The sequence below is a fragment of the Eublepharis macularius genome, chromosome 3 (assembly GCF_028583425.1).
Source record: "Eublepharis macularius isolate TG4126 chromosome 3, MPM_Emac_v1.0, whole genome shotgun sequence".
Taxonomy (NCBI): domain Eukaryota; kingdom Metazoa; phylum Chordata; class Lepidosauria; order Squamata; family Eublepharidae; genus Eublepharis; species Eublepharis macularius.
The window spans coordinates 172,067,300-172,085,660 of NC_072792.1; the positions used below are offsets into that span (position 1 = coordinate 172,067,300).

General features: G+C 48.4%; 1 protein-coding gene across 1 annotated transcript in view; it reads left to right on the plus strand.

The window, feature by feature from the left end:
• The first annotated feature begins 892 nt into the window (after positions 1 to 892).
• The window catches only part of LOC129326099 (autocrine proliferation repressor protein A-like), a 53,181-nt gene continuing 35,712 nt past the window's right edge, over positions 893 to 18,361 (plus strand). Inside the window, exons 1-4 of the mRNA XM_054974226.1 lie at positions 893 to 1,160; positions 2,733 to 2,907; positions 7,250 to 7,298; positions 7,580 to 7,699. Of these exons, the coding sequence (XP_054830201.1) occupies positions 962 to 1,160; positions 2,733 to 2,907; positions 7,250 to 7,298; positions 7,580 to 7,699 (543 nt within the window). The 5' untranslated portion in view covers positions 893 to 961. The remainder of the gene's footprint in view (positions 1,161 to 2,732; positions 2,908 to 7,249; positions 7,299 to 7,579; positions 7,700 to 18,361) is intronic.

Here is an 18,361-nt window from a genome sequence, read left to right on the forward strand (position 1 = left end):
TCCACTCGCTTATTATACCCCCCATTTGGAATCAATTACGAGCTCTCAGTAGAGTCTGATGTAACTTACAAACACAAATAATCTTACAAAAATACTGCATAATTGATTTCATTATTAAGACCTTTAGGGCTTAGGCAATCCATTCGAAATATCCATTGAGCTTCCGCTCTCAAAAGTCGATTGTTACTATGGCTGTTTGTTGATTTCACCACTTCCAAAACGGAAAATTTTAACTCCCGTTCATTTCTATGGTGGTTCAAAAAATGTTCCACCAGGGATGCTGTTAAGTATTTAGTTCGAATCCTTGACAGATGTTCTTGGATCCTAGTCCTGATGGGGCATATAGTACTGCCAATGTAATACAGGGGACAAGAACACCGAATTATATAGACCACACCGGCAGATGAACAGGTCGAATACACTCCAGAATATAATGGTTTGCCCCTGGTGGAACATTGATCGATCATTTGCGGAATTTGTGACTTTTATGTGTGTGTGATGGACTGTATACACGTATTTTCTAGGAATTGATTGTATTTTGTATCATATATGTCCAATGAATTGATTAAATTTGTATATGTATTGCATCGAATGTGGGATTAGAGCATTGCAATCACACTCAGTAGTGTGTTACTTTTGGTTCCTTAGGGCTTGCCCTGATTGTTTGTTTGCCGTGTTGTGGAACCTCTCTTTGTTAGTAAATTTCTAGATCCTGCCAAGAGGCTCAATGTTCTTGGCGAGCTCCTCTTCTGATTTTGCCACCACCTGTGCCTGTGATTCAGCCCAGGGAAATTGGCTGTTTAAAGGCAATGGGAGTGTGCAACGTGGCATTCCTTTCAAAAGCCACGCCAGCAAAGCTCTATTCCTTTGCATCATTAGAAATAGGCAGCAAACCTCTTGCCATTGGCAGGCAACATTTCCAAGGAGAGACATTGCAAATCCTTCAACTCTGTGCTGGGACATGCATCCTCTGAGCCTTTTCCTCTTTGCAGCCTGCTCATCCTCTGTTTGGCTGATGGAACATAAGGCATTGGATGATTTCGTGAACCTCCATGATCCTCACTATCAATACACCTTCCTGAAAAAAGAAGGAACTAGGACTCATTCCGGTGCACCCTTCTTTCATACCATCAATATGACCTCCCAAAAGTGGCTGGATGGTAAGTAGCATTTGTGAGAGAAGGGATTCTCCCTGCTCTTGGAGTGGAAGAGAAGAGAGCATGTAGAACTTGCTGAGAAAGATATTGAAACAGTGACATCCAATGGATGCACAATGAAAACTTAAGAGACTTTGGACTTGGGTTTTACACAGGACCAAGAACAAGCATTGGTATAAGCAAATCTTCTCTACTTTCACTTCCTGCCCAGGAACCAGGTTTTATAAAATGGGGGTCTGCAGAGTGGAGAAAGAAGCAAACTAACAGTGCAATCCTATGGAGAGTTACACCAGTCTAAGCCCATTGAAGTCAATGGGCTTAGACTGGAGTAACTCTCCATAGGATTGCACTGCCAATCTTTCCACCGGCCACCAAGTTTCTTGCTCAGGAAGAAGGTGAGTGGAGAGGCTGCATCCTCTCTAACCCCCAGCCTTGAAAAGTAATTTAAAGGCATATAAAATTGTCCATTAAAAGATTTAAATTTCTTCCTTCAATGCACACACAAAAAACTATGGCAAGTAGAGGTAATATTTTGCCACATAATAGATAGGAGGACTTTGAGTCATAGTTTTTCTTCCCTTATAGAATGGGATAATGATTCCCCTCCAGAGTCAGATGGGATCTTCCAGGTCATGATTTTTGAGACTCTTTGTAAACATCCTGTATCGAACATTAAGCAACTCTGAAATAATATAACAGAACAGGGAAAAAAAACATTGTCACATGGCACCTTTAATTTTCTAGGAAGATTAAGAAAAAAATTTACAAGAAAGTGATCCCAGGCTCTTGTTTCTGGCTTTTGTTGGGGTCCAACAAAAAGGCTATCTGGAATCTCTGTCCATGATGGGGAAATGGATCTAGGTGCCTGTATCTTATTGCTAAGGGAGGTATTCTGCCAGAGGAAAAGCCACTTAAGTTGGAGGAAGTTTCCTTAGGCTGCAGGCCAGTTTCAGCCTTTGGTTAGTGGAATGTTCAGGCTTGCCAACCTCCAGTTGGGGCCTGGGGATCTCCTAGAATTATAATTGGCCTCCTGAGTGCAGAGATGAGTTCCCCTGGGGAAATAGCTATTTGGGAGGATGGACTCTATGTAGCATTACAGCCCTCTGAGTTCCCTTCTCTCCCCAAACACTGGCCTCCATATCCTCTACCACCAGATCTCCAGGAAGGATCTGAGAAGGATTTCTGGAGTGTTCCTGCAGCAAAAAGGATCCATTAGCTCAGCAGCAAGAAAACCCTTTAAAGCAACAGCAAAATGTCCATAAACTTGCTGCAGGGATGCACCCTACTAGTATTCAAGGGTGGCAGGTCTGTATAAATAAAACTTTTAAAGGCAAGTCAGGAACTTGCTCTAAATCTCATCTTCACCTCCTCCATCTCCTCCCCTTGGAACAGGCCACTCAGATTTACGGTTAAGGTGCCCGCACACCTTCTCCACTTCACACTTTGCTCCTTGAGAAATGGTTCAATGTGACCTTGCTGCATGATATAAAGGGATGCCATCTGCAGGAGGATGTAATTAGGGGGAATACTGAGGAGCCTCATCTTGAGTGCAAAACGTTGTGTTTGTCTTCCCAGAATCTGAAGTGGATAAGCCAGTCTGGTCACATAAACTGACAATTGTGCTGCCCAAAGAAGGGGAAATTAATGAGTTGTGCCTCCTCATAATCATGTCTGACCAGGAAGTCACACATTCTTCGCGTGCGCAACGTACACGACAGTACCAAGGATATTTATCAGTAGAAATTAAATCGTAAGTAAAATGGGCCAGTGAGTAACCAAAGCCTGCCCACCCCATCTTAAGCCTAGTATTGCCTAGAGTGGGAATGAGTGCCAGCAGTGTGAGAGTTATGAACCATGAAATGCATGTACCTAAGAAAGATAATTCTATCTACTTATTTTTTTATCCCTCCCTTTCACTGAGAAAATTAGGATGATAAAAATGACTCCCTTCATTGATTTTATCCTCTTCACAAGATACCATGAATTGGGATTTGAACCTGGGTCTCCCAGTCTAATAGAGCAATGCTAAGCAACATTACACCTTCAATGGACTTAGAAGGGAGTGACTGATTTGGTTGTCATTGAATGCTCTAACCACTAGGCAACACATTTTCTTAATATAGAATTCAGAGAAATCAAGGGTTTTGATCTAAGTCAAAGGTCTCAGCAAGAATTTCTAAATATGACTGAAGAATGTATTACAAGTAAAATCGAGAGTAAGAGCTGCAAAGGGTTCTTATCAGCAATATACTTTTTAACCTCGGTATCTACTCAACAAGCTAATGTTAAAAAACACACATAAAGCAGAACACATTGTGTTTTTTTCAGTTTACAAATGTATTCAGAGAGAGAAAGAAAGAAAAAGTGAAACACTGATACAAAGCCATGACCATAATAGAGATGTTATCCCCCACCCCCACCCTCTGCCACCTGGCTCTACTTACCTGGCTGGTGGGGGAGGAAAAGTGGGGGAATGCCGCCCCAAGCACATTCCTGGGCAGCGGATTGACATCACCTCTGAGACTGACATCATTGCCCCACCCCTGAGAGCTCTCCTGCTCATCTCAGCAAGCCCATGTTCGGTCCCAAACGTTCCTGTTTCAGCCAGTTGAAAAGCATGCATGTGTTCCCATGCCCACACAATGATGTCACTTCCCAGAATAGCATCATTGCATAGCTGTGGGAGGACACAAGTGAGTACCTAGGGACATCTAAGGGGTAATTGGAGGGTTCCCCACACTCCCGCTGGGAGGGTCAGGGGACCTGGAATCCCTTGCCCATAACAAATGAGGGATATTTTCATTTGTTGAAAATTTTACAATGCTGATTCTATAGTTTAAGGGCAGGCTCTTTGAAATGAAACAAACTACGAAAATGAAGGATTCTCTGAAGTCTGCCATTGTACCAAGCAGTGATTTGTGAACTTTGTAATTTCTCTTTCAAAAAGGTTATTTGACAGCATTTCACTTCCAGTGATGGAGCTCTTGGTCTGGTTGCAACAATTTGCGGGACTTTTCTGCTTCCTCTTCTGCTGCTGCCCATAGGGACCACTAAAAATTTGTTCTGAATTGTGTGTTAGCAAATCTTCAGTAACAGCATCCCACTATATAAAAGGCTAAGCATATTCAGGACAACTCACTTCCTGCCCTGGTGTGCCACCAGAGGGTGCTGCTGCAGAGGGAAGCCCAGATGAGGAAGCCAGACTTCCAGAGAGCACATAATGGCAGAAAGCCCAGGTCAGGATCAGGCAGCAATGCCCACTCCCTGTCTTCACTCAGCTGGGAGCAGGAGGGGAACAGGTGGAAATGCCCATCCCCCACCTTCACTCAGCTAGGATCAGGAGTGGAGGAGGTTGCAATGGCTGCCTGCCCTTCACCCAGCTGGGTTCAGGAGCAGAGCAAGTGGCAATGCCCACCTGCCACCCTCACTCAGCTGAGATCAGGCACAGAGCAGGGGGCACTGCCCTCCCACCCTTTACCCAGCTGGGATCAGGCATGGAGCAAGGGGCAATACCTGCCCTCTGCCTTCACCCAGCTGGGATCAGGAGTGGAGCAAGTGGAAATGCCCATCCCCTCTTCACCCAACTTGGATAAGGAGTAAAGCAGGTATCAATGCCCACTCACCCATTCACCCAGCTGAGATCAGGAGAGGAGCAGGTGGCAATGCCCACCACCACCTTCACCCAGCTGGGACCAGTTGTGGAGTAGGAGGAAATGCCCGTTCCTTTACTTGGTCAGGATCAAGAGTGGAGCAGGTAGCAATACCCACCCCATCTTCACCCAGGCAGTATTGTGTGTAGAGAAGGTGGCGATGCTTGCCACCCCTTCACTCAGATAGAATCAGGTGCACAGGAGGTGGCCATGCCTGCCCCCGACTTCATCTGGACTTCTGCCCTCTGACTTCACCCAAGTGGGATTAGGAGTGGAGTAGGTGACAATGTCCACCTCCACCATTACCCAGCTGGGATCAGGAGCGGATCAAATGAAAATGCCCACCTTCCTTTCACCCAGCTCGGATCCAGAGCAAAGTAGGTGGCAATGCCTGCTCGCTCTCTCACTTGGCTGAGATCAGCAGTAGAGCAAGTGGCAATGCCCACACCCCGCCTTCAGCCAGGTGGGATCAGGAGCAGAGTAGGTGGCAATGTACACCCTGCCTTAACCCAGCTGGGGTCAGGTGTAAAGTAGGTAGCAATGTCCAACACCAACCACCACACAGCTGGAATCAGGAGCGGAACAGGTGGAACTGCCCATCCCCCCTTCACCCAGATCAGATCAAGAGGAAAGCATATGGCAATGCCTGATGCCCCCTTCACCTAGCCGAGACCAGCAGCGGAGCAGGTGGTAATACCTGCACCCCAACTTCACCCTGCTGGTATCAGGAGTGGAGCCAGTGGCAATGCCCTCTCCCCCTTACACCAAGCCAAGATCAGGAGCAAAGTATATGGCAAGGCCCCCCCCCAACATGCCAGGATCAGGCATAAGGCAGGTGGCAATTCCTTCCTCTATTCATCTGGCTGGAATCAGGCATGGAACAGGAGTAAATGCCTGCCCCCCTTTACCCATTTGGGATCAGGACCAAAGCAGGTAGCAATATCCTCCCCACCTTGACCCACCCAGGATCATGTGCGGCATAGGTGACAATGACCATCCCCCCTTCATGTAGATAGGATCCCCGTCACATGGTTGGGATCAGGAGAGGAGCATGAGGCAATGCCCACCTCCCTTCACCTGGCCTGAATCAGGTGCAGAGCAGGAGGTCATGCCAGCCCCGCTTTGCCCAGCAGTGATCAAGAGTGCAGCAGGTGGCAATGCCGCCCCCCCCCCCCAGCCTTCATCCTGCCGAGATCAGGCGCAGAGTAGGCAGCAATGTCTGCCTATTCACCCAGCTGGGGTCAGGTGCAGATGAGGATGCAATTCCCACTCCTGCTTTGCCCAACTGTGATGATTCACAGAGTAGGTGGCAATGTCTGCCCGTTCACCCTGCCGGGATCAAGTGCAGAGGAGGAGGTAATGCCCACTTCCCTTTCACCAGGCCAGGATCAGGTGCAGAAGAGGAGGCAATCCCCACCCCCGCATCACTTAACCCATATCAGGCATGGAGGACATGGCCATGCCCGCCCCCCAGCATCATCCCACCGGGATCAGTGACGGAGGAGGAGGGAATGCCCGCCTGCCCACCCTCCCCTTTCTAGAGTTCGTTGTTTTTTTCCCCGCAATGGGCTTTATTACTGGTAAAGGATAAAGTGGAATAGGAGTGTGGAGTTGGCAGAAAATATCTTGCTTCTTCTTGAAGTGGAAACTCTGTTGTGTCACAGTAACTGTGTTCTTAAATAGAGGCTCACGTGTCCCTTCATATTTTTTGAAATCTCTAATACAGGGTTCTGCCTCAGAGGAGACAACCCTCCACACTTCCCCACGTGGTACATGCCTGTGACTCCACGTCACATGATATTGTGAAGATGGGTTGAAACACCTTTTCTGTGGGGACAGACTTTGGACTTTTTTAAAAAAAGATATTTTACCGAAGGTTATTTTCAGAGAACAAAAATTGACCCCACATTAGCTTAACAAAAGGCCATGACTTCCAGGAAAACTCATACACTGCATAGACTCTCTAGCTACTTAGATGACATTCCTCCACTTGCAGCCAGCTGGGTGACCTTGGGCTGGGAGAGCTCTCTTAGAGCTCTCTCATCCCCAGCCACCTCACAGGTTGATTGTTGAGGCGATGATAATAACATACTTTGTAAACTGTTCTGAGAGCGTATTAAGTTGTCCTGAAGGATGGTATATAAATCGAATGTTATTATGTTATACCTGCATTAAAAATGTGTGTTTTGTGTCGTTAAATAAGCCATGGGTGAGCAATTTTATGCAGTCCCAAACAATGTACTGCAGCATAATAGTAATCGTAATTAATTTAAAACTAGGTATCTGATTGCAATAAAATGATCCAAGGGATTAATTGACATTGCTTCATCCCACTTCAAGTTTTCTTGTCCCCAGCTATCTTTTATTAAAAGGCCTTCTAAAGTCAACTGGGTGAGAGCTCATTTTGTACTCACAAGGGAAGTGACTGTTGTCTCTTTGCAGTGTTGTAGCAGTGCTGGAACAAGTTCCTGCCCAGCCGCTCACCTTCTATGTAAGTAATCAAGAGTGTCACTTTGCCGAAACTTCCCTCTGACCCCCAAGGCAGTCAGGAGATTTCCTGACATGCATCTATTCCCACTGTGGCAGAGACCCCACGACAGCAATGCTTCAATGGGGCGGGTGTGGCATCAGAAGGCAGATTTTTCTGGCAACTGCATTTCTGATGAAATTCCATGAGAGGGAAGACAATATTTGTAAATATTGTTAGGAAGGCCCATTTCTTTTGTTAAACGTGATCTAGCCTTTGTATACCTTTTATTTCTTTTGTTCCAGAAACACCCTTTAGGACGTAAGAATATTAAAGAACGTGATATATGGGCATATTCCTGGTGGAGGTTTCTGAATGACCCTGATGCACCCCCGCATTGGCTTGTGCAGTTCCCAATGGTCAAGGTAACCTTCACGTTTATGTCCTCGAAGGCTGGCTACTGATCCCAGAGAATCCACTCTGTCTCTTTCACAAGTATCTTTTATTTGTCTGCCCCTCTAACTTGTTCCTGTGTAGAGAGGTGAACTAGAAAGTCAAAAACTACTTGGATCCCGAGTGACATTTATTTATTTATTTATTTTTATTTATTTTGTCACACTTCTGACCACCATACCTTCCTATTGCAGCCACCCTGGAGTTACATCATGGTGGTGCCCATGGTATGGCGAGTTTGTAGTAGCCAGATTTGCTTGGTGGCACCTGGAATTTTATGCTATTTGGATTAATGTGTCAATAATGTTTTATTGTATTTTAACAGTATATTTTGTTGGAAGCTGACTTATGGGAAGGATGGGGTATAAGTCGAAATAAGTACCTACCTACCAACCTACCTACATAAAATTAAGTTGATGAGCAATTGCCTTCTATATGTAACACATTCAAATGTTGGTAAGTTTATAAGTAGACATGGGCATGAATCAAAAGAATTTAACAAACCCGCAGTTTGTGGTTCAGTGCTGCCGATGAACCCAAGGTTGTGAACTGCAACGAACATGTCCTGCTAATGAACCGATTCGAGGTTCGTGGTTTGTGGGTGTCAAAACGGCCCCCGTTGGACTTACAGAGCACATATTCCCGAGGAGTGTTTTGCAGGCTCTCCTCCAGCCAGCACCCAAGTCTGGTCATCTAGGGATCTTGGAGTTATACCCTCTCCAATCCGAGGCCCCCAGGAAACTCCCACTCGATACAATTAGAGCCACCAGTTGACGTTGGCCCAGTGTACAAGGGGTGTACTTGAAGGTGGGCTACCTCCCCTCTAGGGGATGGGAGGTATGGCCACTTGCTGGTGGCACCCCCCATGTGCCCACCCGCCAGGCCTCGGAGGAGCACACGTTTATTCCCGGTGCAGGCCAGAAAGTGGGTGTTGATGGTGGCTGCCAGGTCTGGCGGGCATGGGGAGACAGTGGCGTGCTGCCTCCCCTCAGGGTGCAGGGGATCTGGCTGCTTGCCGGAAGCACCCCATGTGCCCGCCCACAAGGCCTCAGAGGAGCGTGCACTTATTCCCGGCACAGGCCGGAGGGTGGGTGATGATGGCAGTCTCTGGGCCTGGTGGGCACAGGGAGGCAGCGACAAGTTGCCTCCCATCTCTGGGGCAGGGGGTCTGGCTGCTTGTCAGCAGCACCTCCAGGTGCCTGCCTGCCAGGCCTCAGAGGAGCATGCTCTTATTCCCAGTGCAGTCCAGAAGGTGGGTGATGACGGCAGCTGCCAGTCCTGGTGGGCAAACGGAGGCAGCGGGGAGTCTGGCCACTCACCAGCGGCACCCCCATGTGCCTGCCCACCAGGCCTCAGAGGAGCACACACTTATTCCCAGCGCAGACTGGAAGGTGGGTGATGATGGCAGCCGCCAGGCCTGGTGGGCACGGGGAGGCGGCAACGAGCCACCTCCCCTCAGAGGGCGGAGGGTCTGGCTGCTTGCCGGTGACACCCCTTATGTGCCTGCCTGCCTGGCCTCACAGGATCACGCATTTATTCCCAGGGAGGACTGGAAGGCGGGTGATGCCCCCTCTCTATTTCTATATCGTTTTCTACATACAATTCTCCAACTATATACCATTCTGTAACTGTTAACACGTTTTTTAATGTATGTACATACATTCTAGTGTAGTGTATTCCACCTACAAAAAACTAAAATGAGATCCAACCTGCAAAATCACCAGGCTAACTAATGCGCTGATCAAGAATTCCTCACTTCATCGTGAGTGCCATTGGTTCACCAACATATGAATTAGCGAAACATCTGGCCAATCTTCTACAGCACCACATTGGGAAAACCACATCTTACATCAAAGATTCAGCACATTTCATCAACAAAATCAGTTCTCTGAAACTCAATCCACAGGACATACTCGTCAGTTTTGATGTTGTATCCCTATTTACCAAGGTTCTGGTAAAAGACACAATCGCACTTATTAATCAGATTTTTCCAGAGGATGTAACAGCCTTATTCCACCATTGTCTGACAACCAGTTACTTCCAATGGGATAACGAATTCTATGAACAGATGGTTGGGGTGGCCATGGGAAGCCCTCTCAGCCCAGTTATAGCAAACTTCTACAAGGAACATTTTGAAAAAACAACTCTAGTATCAGCACCCCACAAACCTACAGTCTGGTTCTGGTTCATGGATGATATCATTTGGAGCCATGGTGAGGAAGAATTGATGCAGTTTTTAAACCACCCCAACAATATCCACCTGAACATACAATTCATCATGGAGAAAGAAACTGAGGGTAAACTTCCATTCCTGGATACCTTGGTCATCCGCAAAGCAAACTTTCAGTTAGGTCACAAGGTCTACAGGAAACCAACTCACACGGATCAGTACTTACACAAAAACTCCAATCACCACCCTCGACAGAAAAGAGGCATAATGAAAACATTAGTAGACCGTGCAAGACGGATATGTGAACTGCAATTTCTCAATGAGGAAATTAATCATCTAAACCACGCACTTCAAGCAAATGGCTACTCCAGAAATGAAATCAGAAGAGTGAGTAAACCAAGGATAAATCAAACAACTAAGGAAAAACAGTCTCCTACAGGAAAAGTGTTTTTGCCATATATCAAAGGAATCACTGATCAGATGGGAAAGCTTATGAAAAAGCACAGCTTACAAACTGTATTCAGACCCACCAGAAAAATACAACAGATGCTACGTTCAGCTAAAGACAGTAGAGACCCCCTCACCTCTGCAGGCGTATACTGTATACCTTGCAGCCGTGGACAAGTTTACATCGGGACCACAAAGTGTAGCATTCAGACAAGAATAAAAGAACATGAAAGACATTGCAGACTTGGCCATCCTGAAAAATCAGCAGTGGCTGAACATAGCCTAACTCAAACAGGACACAGTATCCTATTCCAGGACACTAAAATACTGGACAACACTTCTAACTACTTTGTCAGACTGCACAGGGAAGCCATTGAAATTCACAAGCACAAGCAAAACTTCAACAGGAAAGAAGAGAGACTTTAAGAATGAATAGAGCATGGTTTCCAGTCTTGAAAAGCACCAGGCTAACAAAACACTCTATACCCGACAATAGCCCTGCAGAGAAGATTAGCACATCAAGCACCAATCCATATGCAAAAGAACCTCCTCAAGTTACAGTGAAGCCTCGCTCCATAAGCATTCCACACCCTGGGAAACTCTTACAGGATTACTCAGCTCAATCCCACCCCTCCTGAGTAGATATAAATGACCTGCCAACATCTTTTCCACACTGTGACACTGAGAGATCTCTGTCTTTTGGTGCTACACCTCTGAAGATGCCAGCCACAGCTGCTGGTAAAATGTCAGGAACTACAATGCTAAGACCATGGCTATACAGCCCGGAAAATCCACAACAACCATCGTTCTCCGGCCATGAAAGCCTTCGACAATATATTCTAGTGTATTGTTCATTATACTTATACTTTGTCTACTGTTTGTATCTTTCTCTGTTTTTGATTTTCAGTCCTTTTATCTATGGTTGCCTCCCCAGTTGGAAGAATGAGACAGACACAGAGCATTTGGTATAAATGGCCGCTTTATTAAACACAACATCAACACTAAACTGTGGCAAGGGCAAACTAAGCGGTACAGGTCAAGCCACGGGGTCACCTCTGACCTCCACCTTGACCTGTATGGGCGAGCCCCGCTGCCCCGGGTGTGATCCATTCATGGAATGGCCTCGGCCCGGCTGGCCAGGCAAAGGGTTCCCCCTCAATCTCCTAAAGCCTCAGCCGTATTGCATGAGGGAAGGACTTGCACCTGGGGCTCCCTGGAGGCAGTCTGCACAGGTGGTGGTAGCCATGAAGCATACCATCCCTCCTGAGAGACCCCATTTCCCCACCGATGGGGAATTGCCAAAGGGGTGCTCACTGGCCCGCTCCCTATTTCCCAACTTTCTCCTGCCAACGCGACAGGCCAAGCCTCTGCTTAGGCCCTCGTGCCCCACAGGTGGCCTAATGCCAACCTGAGCCCAAGCTGCAGGTCATCTAAGAAGATGTCGTTGCCAGACGGGGACAAGTGAACCCCATCATCCCTGTATAGGGTGGCAATTGCGGCCTTAATCCGAGGGTGAGGGAGATAAATGCCTAGTCCCGTGGCCAAGGCCTTCTGTATGGTCCTATTGGCCCTGCGCCTAGCATGAGCCATACCCTTAGGGTCAAGTGACTCCCTCCACTTGCGCCGGGGGAGCATCTCTGACCAAAAAATATAAACTCTGGGCCACCGGCTCTTAATCACCCTCAGATCGGCGATCACTTGTAAGGACAGGACTCTGCCTTTTAATAAACCCAGGTCATTACCACCCACATGTAAGACCAAAATATGCGGAGGAGGACCCATCTGTCCTCCAAACAGGAGAGGAAGCAACCCAGACCACCAAAGGCCGCGCCGGCCTAACCATTCTACTGAAGCATCTTCACTCAACCCGAACTGAGCTCCAATTGGCGTCCGTCTGGCCTGCACTGCAGCCCAGAACATCATACTGTGGCCAGCTATGAGGATCTGTTTCCTCCCAAAGTCAGCCACCGCATCTGGAAAAAATCAAACTGAGTGAGACTTAAACAATGGTAGAGGACGAATGTAAGACCGATAAGCAGATGACTTCCATCTGCCTACCTTCTGAATGGTCTTGTCAGTATACCCCATGGCAGCCGCAGTGGATGCAGCTCCGATTTGGAATGAATGAGTGCCATATTTGGCCCCCACCAAACCCAGCTGGCGCAAAGCTTTATCCGTTACTGCCCAAAATTGGTAGCGAGTTAAGGGAGACTGATCAGAATGGTGAAACAAAACTCCCTCATCATCACCCCTAACCTCCAAGTAACGATGAAGAGCTCTGACTGGGCACAAAGCGTCATCATCACAGGGGCCCAAAGTCAATACGGACACAGCTTGCTTCTGATCAGTTTTAGACCTCTTAATCCAAATCGAAACCTTGTCCCCCGTAAACTGAACATCACAGGCCGATAAAGCCCGCCCCGAATTGTCCCTCTGCGACTGAACCACCAGCTCACTTACCCGCAAGGCACCAATTAATGCCGTAAGGGATGCGGCATGGAACAGCTGGCATTCAAAACTGGAACTACATATTTCCCCCCATAGAGCTCCTAGGCCTCTAAGAATAGCAGGGGAAATCAGCTGTCTCAGATCCTTAATAACCCCTAACTCCCGAGACCAACCCTCAAACATCTTCCGGAGCTGGAAATCACCCGTAAATTCTGGCAAGCCACGAGCCTTACTGGTGAATGCCAACACAGCCATCTGGCCTTTAAGGGACTTGACCGCCAAACCACATGACCGCTGAGCCACGCAGAACTGCCAAAGGTGTTCAGTGGGGATGGGCCACATCTGCCTCAGCCCAACCCCATCCCTAAATTCCTAGAACAGTCCTACCGCACGCTCATACGCCTGACGAGTGCTGGGAGCAATGGCCATCTGAATAGCTCTGTTCACTTCAACTTGCCAAGCCGCCACAGTTCCGGGGGCATCCTGGTGGGAAGGCTGTCGGCCCCGGGAGCAAGACGCCGGAAGCGGTTCATCTGTCGGCGAGACAAAGCGTCCTCCACCCCATTGTCGACACCCGGCACGTGCCTGGCTTTAAACAATATATTAAGCTGAAGGCACTTCAAAGTGAATGCCCGAACCAATGACATGACCCTAACTGACTTGGATGTAAGGGAATTAACTACCTGAACTACTGCCATGTTGTCGCACCAGAAGCGCACCACATGGTTAGCAAGCTCATGGCCCCACACAAAAACCGCTACCAGAATGGGAAAAAAACTCTAAGAAGATTAAATCCCTAACCATCTCGCTGTCAGCCCATTCCTTAAACCACTGTTCAGCACACCAGTGCCCCCAAAGGAACACCCCAAAACCCGTGGACCCAGATGCGTCAGACGCTACCTGTAACTGGGAACCAATTAGCAATTCCTCGTGCCAAAAGGTAACCCCATTGAAGGTACCTAAAAACTCTTCCCAAACCTCCATGTCAGCACGCATACCCCTATCAATGTGAATCTTATGGTGGGGGGCATGAAGAGCTGCCATTGCATCACATAGCCGGCACAAGAACGGCCTGCCAGGGGCCTTGCATGCAAAATTAAGATAACCCACTAGCTGCTGTAACTCAAGGAGAGACACCTTCTGCTTAACCCTGAATGCAGCCAACCGCTCCTTCAGCTTGCCCACCTTGTCAGCCGGAAGGCGAAGAGACTGGTGCACCGTGTCAAGCTTGTTGCCCAGAAAAGTCATTACCTGTGATGGGCCCTCAGTTTTCTCATGTGCCAGGGGAACACCAAGTTCCCCTGCCAATGACACAAAGCCAGCCAACAGGCTAGCACATTGTGCCGTACCCGCGGGCCCAACAAACATAAAATCATCAAGGTAATGACAGGTGTCCCGACATTTGGACCTTCGCCGCAGCTCCCACTCTAAAAAGGAGCTAAAACACTCGAAGGCAGCACATGATATCGGGCACTCCATAGGAAGGGCCCTATCCATATATTATTGACCCTCAAAGAAAAAACCCAGGAGATCAACATCGTCCGGGTGTACTTGGAGCAGACGAAATGCCGACTTAATGTCGCGCTTAGCCATCAAGGCCCCGATCCCACATCTGTGCACTACCTTAACCGCCTGGTTGAAGGAAGTATAGCGCACCGAACAAAGTTCCTCAGTTCCTTTCCTTTCGGAAAGGAAAGGTGGTGAATCAAACGATATTCCCCAGGGGCCTTCTTAGGAACAACCCCCAAGGGAGAAATGTGCAGGCACGGAATAGGAGGTGTAGAGAACGGGCCCCATACCCTGCCTTCTGCACACTCCTTCAAAATCTTATCCCGCACAACAGCTTCCATGCCAACAACAGAACGTAAGTTTTTAGACATGAAAGAAACCCGCGGGCCCTGAAATGGTATCCTAAAACCAAACTTAAAACCATTCAACAGGAACAATGTGTCATGCCGCTTGGGATAGTAAGGCAACAAGTGCTCAAGCACTCTCAGACTTACCGGGCTGGGACCCTTTTCCAGCCAATTGTTGACCCCCGCCCCCGCCCGAACGCCTGCCACCTCCACCTGACTTGGATCTGGGGCAGGCTGTATAGGGGTGTGGTCCAGAACAGGACGGACATTCATGTTTATATTTACAGGCCCTCCTGTTGCAGACACCCTTTGAAGTGAAGTCCCAACAGAGCAGCCGGGGTTGAACCTGCTGCCCTGCCTGGGAGCGGGCGCGGACAGCTGCCTGTGGGCGGTGGATCAGATGGCCACTATCAGCCCTATCGCCAGTATTAGGTTTTGCAGGGGACATCACCTGCATCATCAGCTGCTGGTGAATTTGATCCCAGGGAAGCTGAGGGTTCAATGCCGCCCTCATCCTAAACTCTTCGTCATACTGAAACCATGCAGTGCCAACAAAGTCAGTGTACCCCCCATAGATAATATTGAGGTATTGAAATAGGGACACTGCCCATAAAGGCTGTGCCCTACCCAAAACACCTACATATATTAAGAACCCTGGGAGCCAATTATGCCACGTGCGATCCACCTTGTGATGCTTAATTTTCTCCTTATCACGCTCATCCAGATCCTCCTTGTCTTTCTTTTCCAATTCGCGGAAAAGAAGGGTGAACACGTCCACGTGCTCCCCGCTCACTATCTTATCCCTAGTAGCCTGGGTAAGATGATCTCCAAGGGGAAGAGCTATGTCCCCAAATGGGAGTGCCCTATAGGGGACCTGCCCATAAACGCCATAAGGCATAAAGCTCCAAGGCAGGTATACGCCGTATTGCCAGCCAAAGGAAGGTATGCCTGGAGCCTGGCTATCAGAAGCCCCCCACGAACCTGAAGTGGTCCCCAGAGCAGGAGAAGCACTGGCTGAACCAGGGGCTATGTCAGCCAAACCAAGGTGCCCAGGCAATTGCCAAGCAGTGTTAAATGAAGTAGATGGAGTGGTGGGGCCTGAGGACCCGGAGGCAGCGGCCTGACCCCAGGGTCCCCATGGCCAGGTGCATGCCTGCTGTGGCAAGGAAGACTTACCATCATGCCCACTAGGACCCACAGCCACTGCCACTTGGTAACCTTCCGCCTGTCCTTCCGGTTCTGCATCGCCAGCCACGACTTCCTCCTCCGCAGGGAGCTCCCTTACAGCCGAAGGTCCAGCTTCCAACGATCCTGTAGCAGATTCAAGGGCAGATAATCATGTTAAAATCTCCTGCCTAAATGCTGCTTTTGAGGCAACTCTAACTGGTCTACTGCGCTCACTGGCTTCACCTGCCGGGGCAGATGTTCCCTTGCCCCACTCCAAAGCCTCCAGGCATTTTAAAATTGCCAAGTTAAAACCACTATCACTCTCATCCTCCGAGGAAGACACTGCAGGGGGAGGCTGTTTAGAGGGCTGCTTTTTAGCAGGCTGCTTGCCCTTGGCCACACCTTTGCCCTTCCTAGAAGCCATCCTAAACAAACACACTTGTGAGGGTGGTGAGGCTGAGAAAGCACTTAGAAGCTGTGACTGATCATGGCCACCCAGCAGGTTTCAAGTGGAGGAGTGAGGAATCAAACCTGGTTCACCAGATAAAAGTCCTGCACTCTTAACCACTACACCAAACTGGTTATCTGCCTGGAAACCAGGTGAACAATAAAATAGAAGTGAACAGTATAATGCTAAAACTGTGTCACACAGTAAACCGTATGGCCCTAATGAAGTAGCCTAGAACAAACCGGTCACAAAATGGCGACCGGCAGAATGTTCCTAAAATGGCGGCTACAAAGCAGAGCAGGGGCCAAAGGCCCCTAAGCCAGGAACACTGGCAACTCGGGGCAAAGCCACAGTATACACCTTCCCTGGGGGAGACTGCAAAAAATATACTACCCCGGCCAAGACAATTAATAAGGGGAGACCACTATGTTCCTCCACCACCCCAATACGCCCCAAAAAGGAGAGTGGCGCTGAGCGCCCAAACCGTTTCCCAGGGCTGACCGACACGAAGAGCCGCCCTATGGGCCGCAAAGCCACCCCTGACCGATAGAAGGCCAACAGAAACTGGCCAGGAGAAACGCCGCCGCGCTGCCACACTGGAGCTGACTGGAGCAGCGAGCAAGACACAGGCTTCTGCCCAGGAAAGGCTCAGCATGAACGCTTGCCGCTTCCTCCAAGCATCGGCAGAGCAGGCACAACAGATGTGTTCTGCTCCGACCGATCACTCGGAGCAACTGAAACAGAAGGGGGTGGAGATGCCAAATGGCTCCAACTCCGCCCCCAACTGTGAAGACCCGGATGGCCGGGAACACGGCCTCTCTCCTCCTCCATCTGAGGAGGCAAACTTCGGCCACACGGTGAAAGCCACATGTGGCTGCCGTGAATGGCCGGAATGTGTCGTGTTCTGTTTGATTCAATATCTCTTTCTTGCTTTCGCATTCTGTTTGTAGTTCTAGAACAGTTGATATCTGTGTACCCTTTTCTATCTATTTCTCTGTATCTCTCTCTCACTGTCTTTTCATTACTTTCTATCTCTATCTGTTTCTTCCTATGTGTTTCCACCAGTATCTTTATCTTCATCTATATGTATGCTTGTGTATCGATCTTTTTCCAATGTTTTTGTTTTTCAATCCATCTTTCTATCTATCTTGTTCTGTCCGACTCTGAGTCTATTTGTAGTGTACACATGTTATTTGGAGAGGAAGTGGCAAGATCCCCCAGCAAGCGCGAGGCCTCACCAGAGGATCCCCCTGAGGAATAATACAGTGGCAGCCAACATCACCCACCTTCCTGCCTTCCCAGAAAGGATGTTGGGGAGAGGACATGTCATGTGGCGTGGGAGTGGCAAGATCCCCCAGCAACCACAGGGCCTCACCCGAGGCTCCCCCTGAGGAATAATATGGCAGAAGCCACCTTTCTGCCTTGCCGGAAAGGACGGGAGGGAGAGGACATGTCATGTGGAGGAGAAGTGGCAAGATCCCCCAGCAACCACAGGGCCTCACCCGAGGCTCCCCCTGAGGAATAATATGGCGGAAGCCACCTTCCTGCCTTGCCGGAAAGGACGAGAGGGAGAGGACATGTCATGTGGAGGAGAAGTGGGAAGATCCCCCAGCAACCGCCTGGCCTCACAGGAGAGCACATTTATTCCCGGCGAGGGGTGATGGGAGAGCGATGTCCCCTCTCTTTCTATTTCTATCTCTATCTCTATAGTTTTCTACATACAATTCTCTGACTATATACAATTCTATAACTGTTAACTGTTACAGTTCTGTAACTGTATATACAATATACAATTCTGTAACTGTTAACATACATTCTCTAATGTATGTACATACATTCTAGTGTATGTTCATTATACTTATACATTCTCAAATGTTTGTATCTTTCTCTGTTTTTGATTTTCAATCCTTTTATCCATGGATGTGTTCTAGAACAGCTGATATCTGTGTACCCCTTTCTATCTGTTTCTCTGTATCTTCCTCTCGCTGTCTATTCACAACTTTCTATATCTATCTGTTTCTTCCTATATGTTTCCACCAGTATCTATCTGAATCTATATCTTTCTAGGTATATCTGCCCTTTCCTATTTCTTTCTATC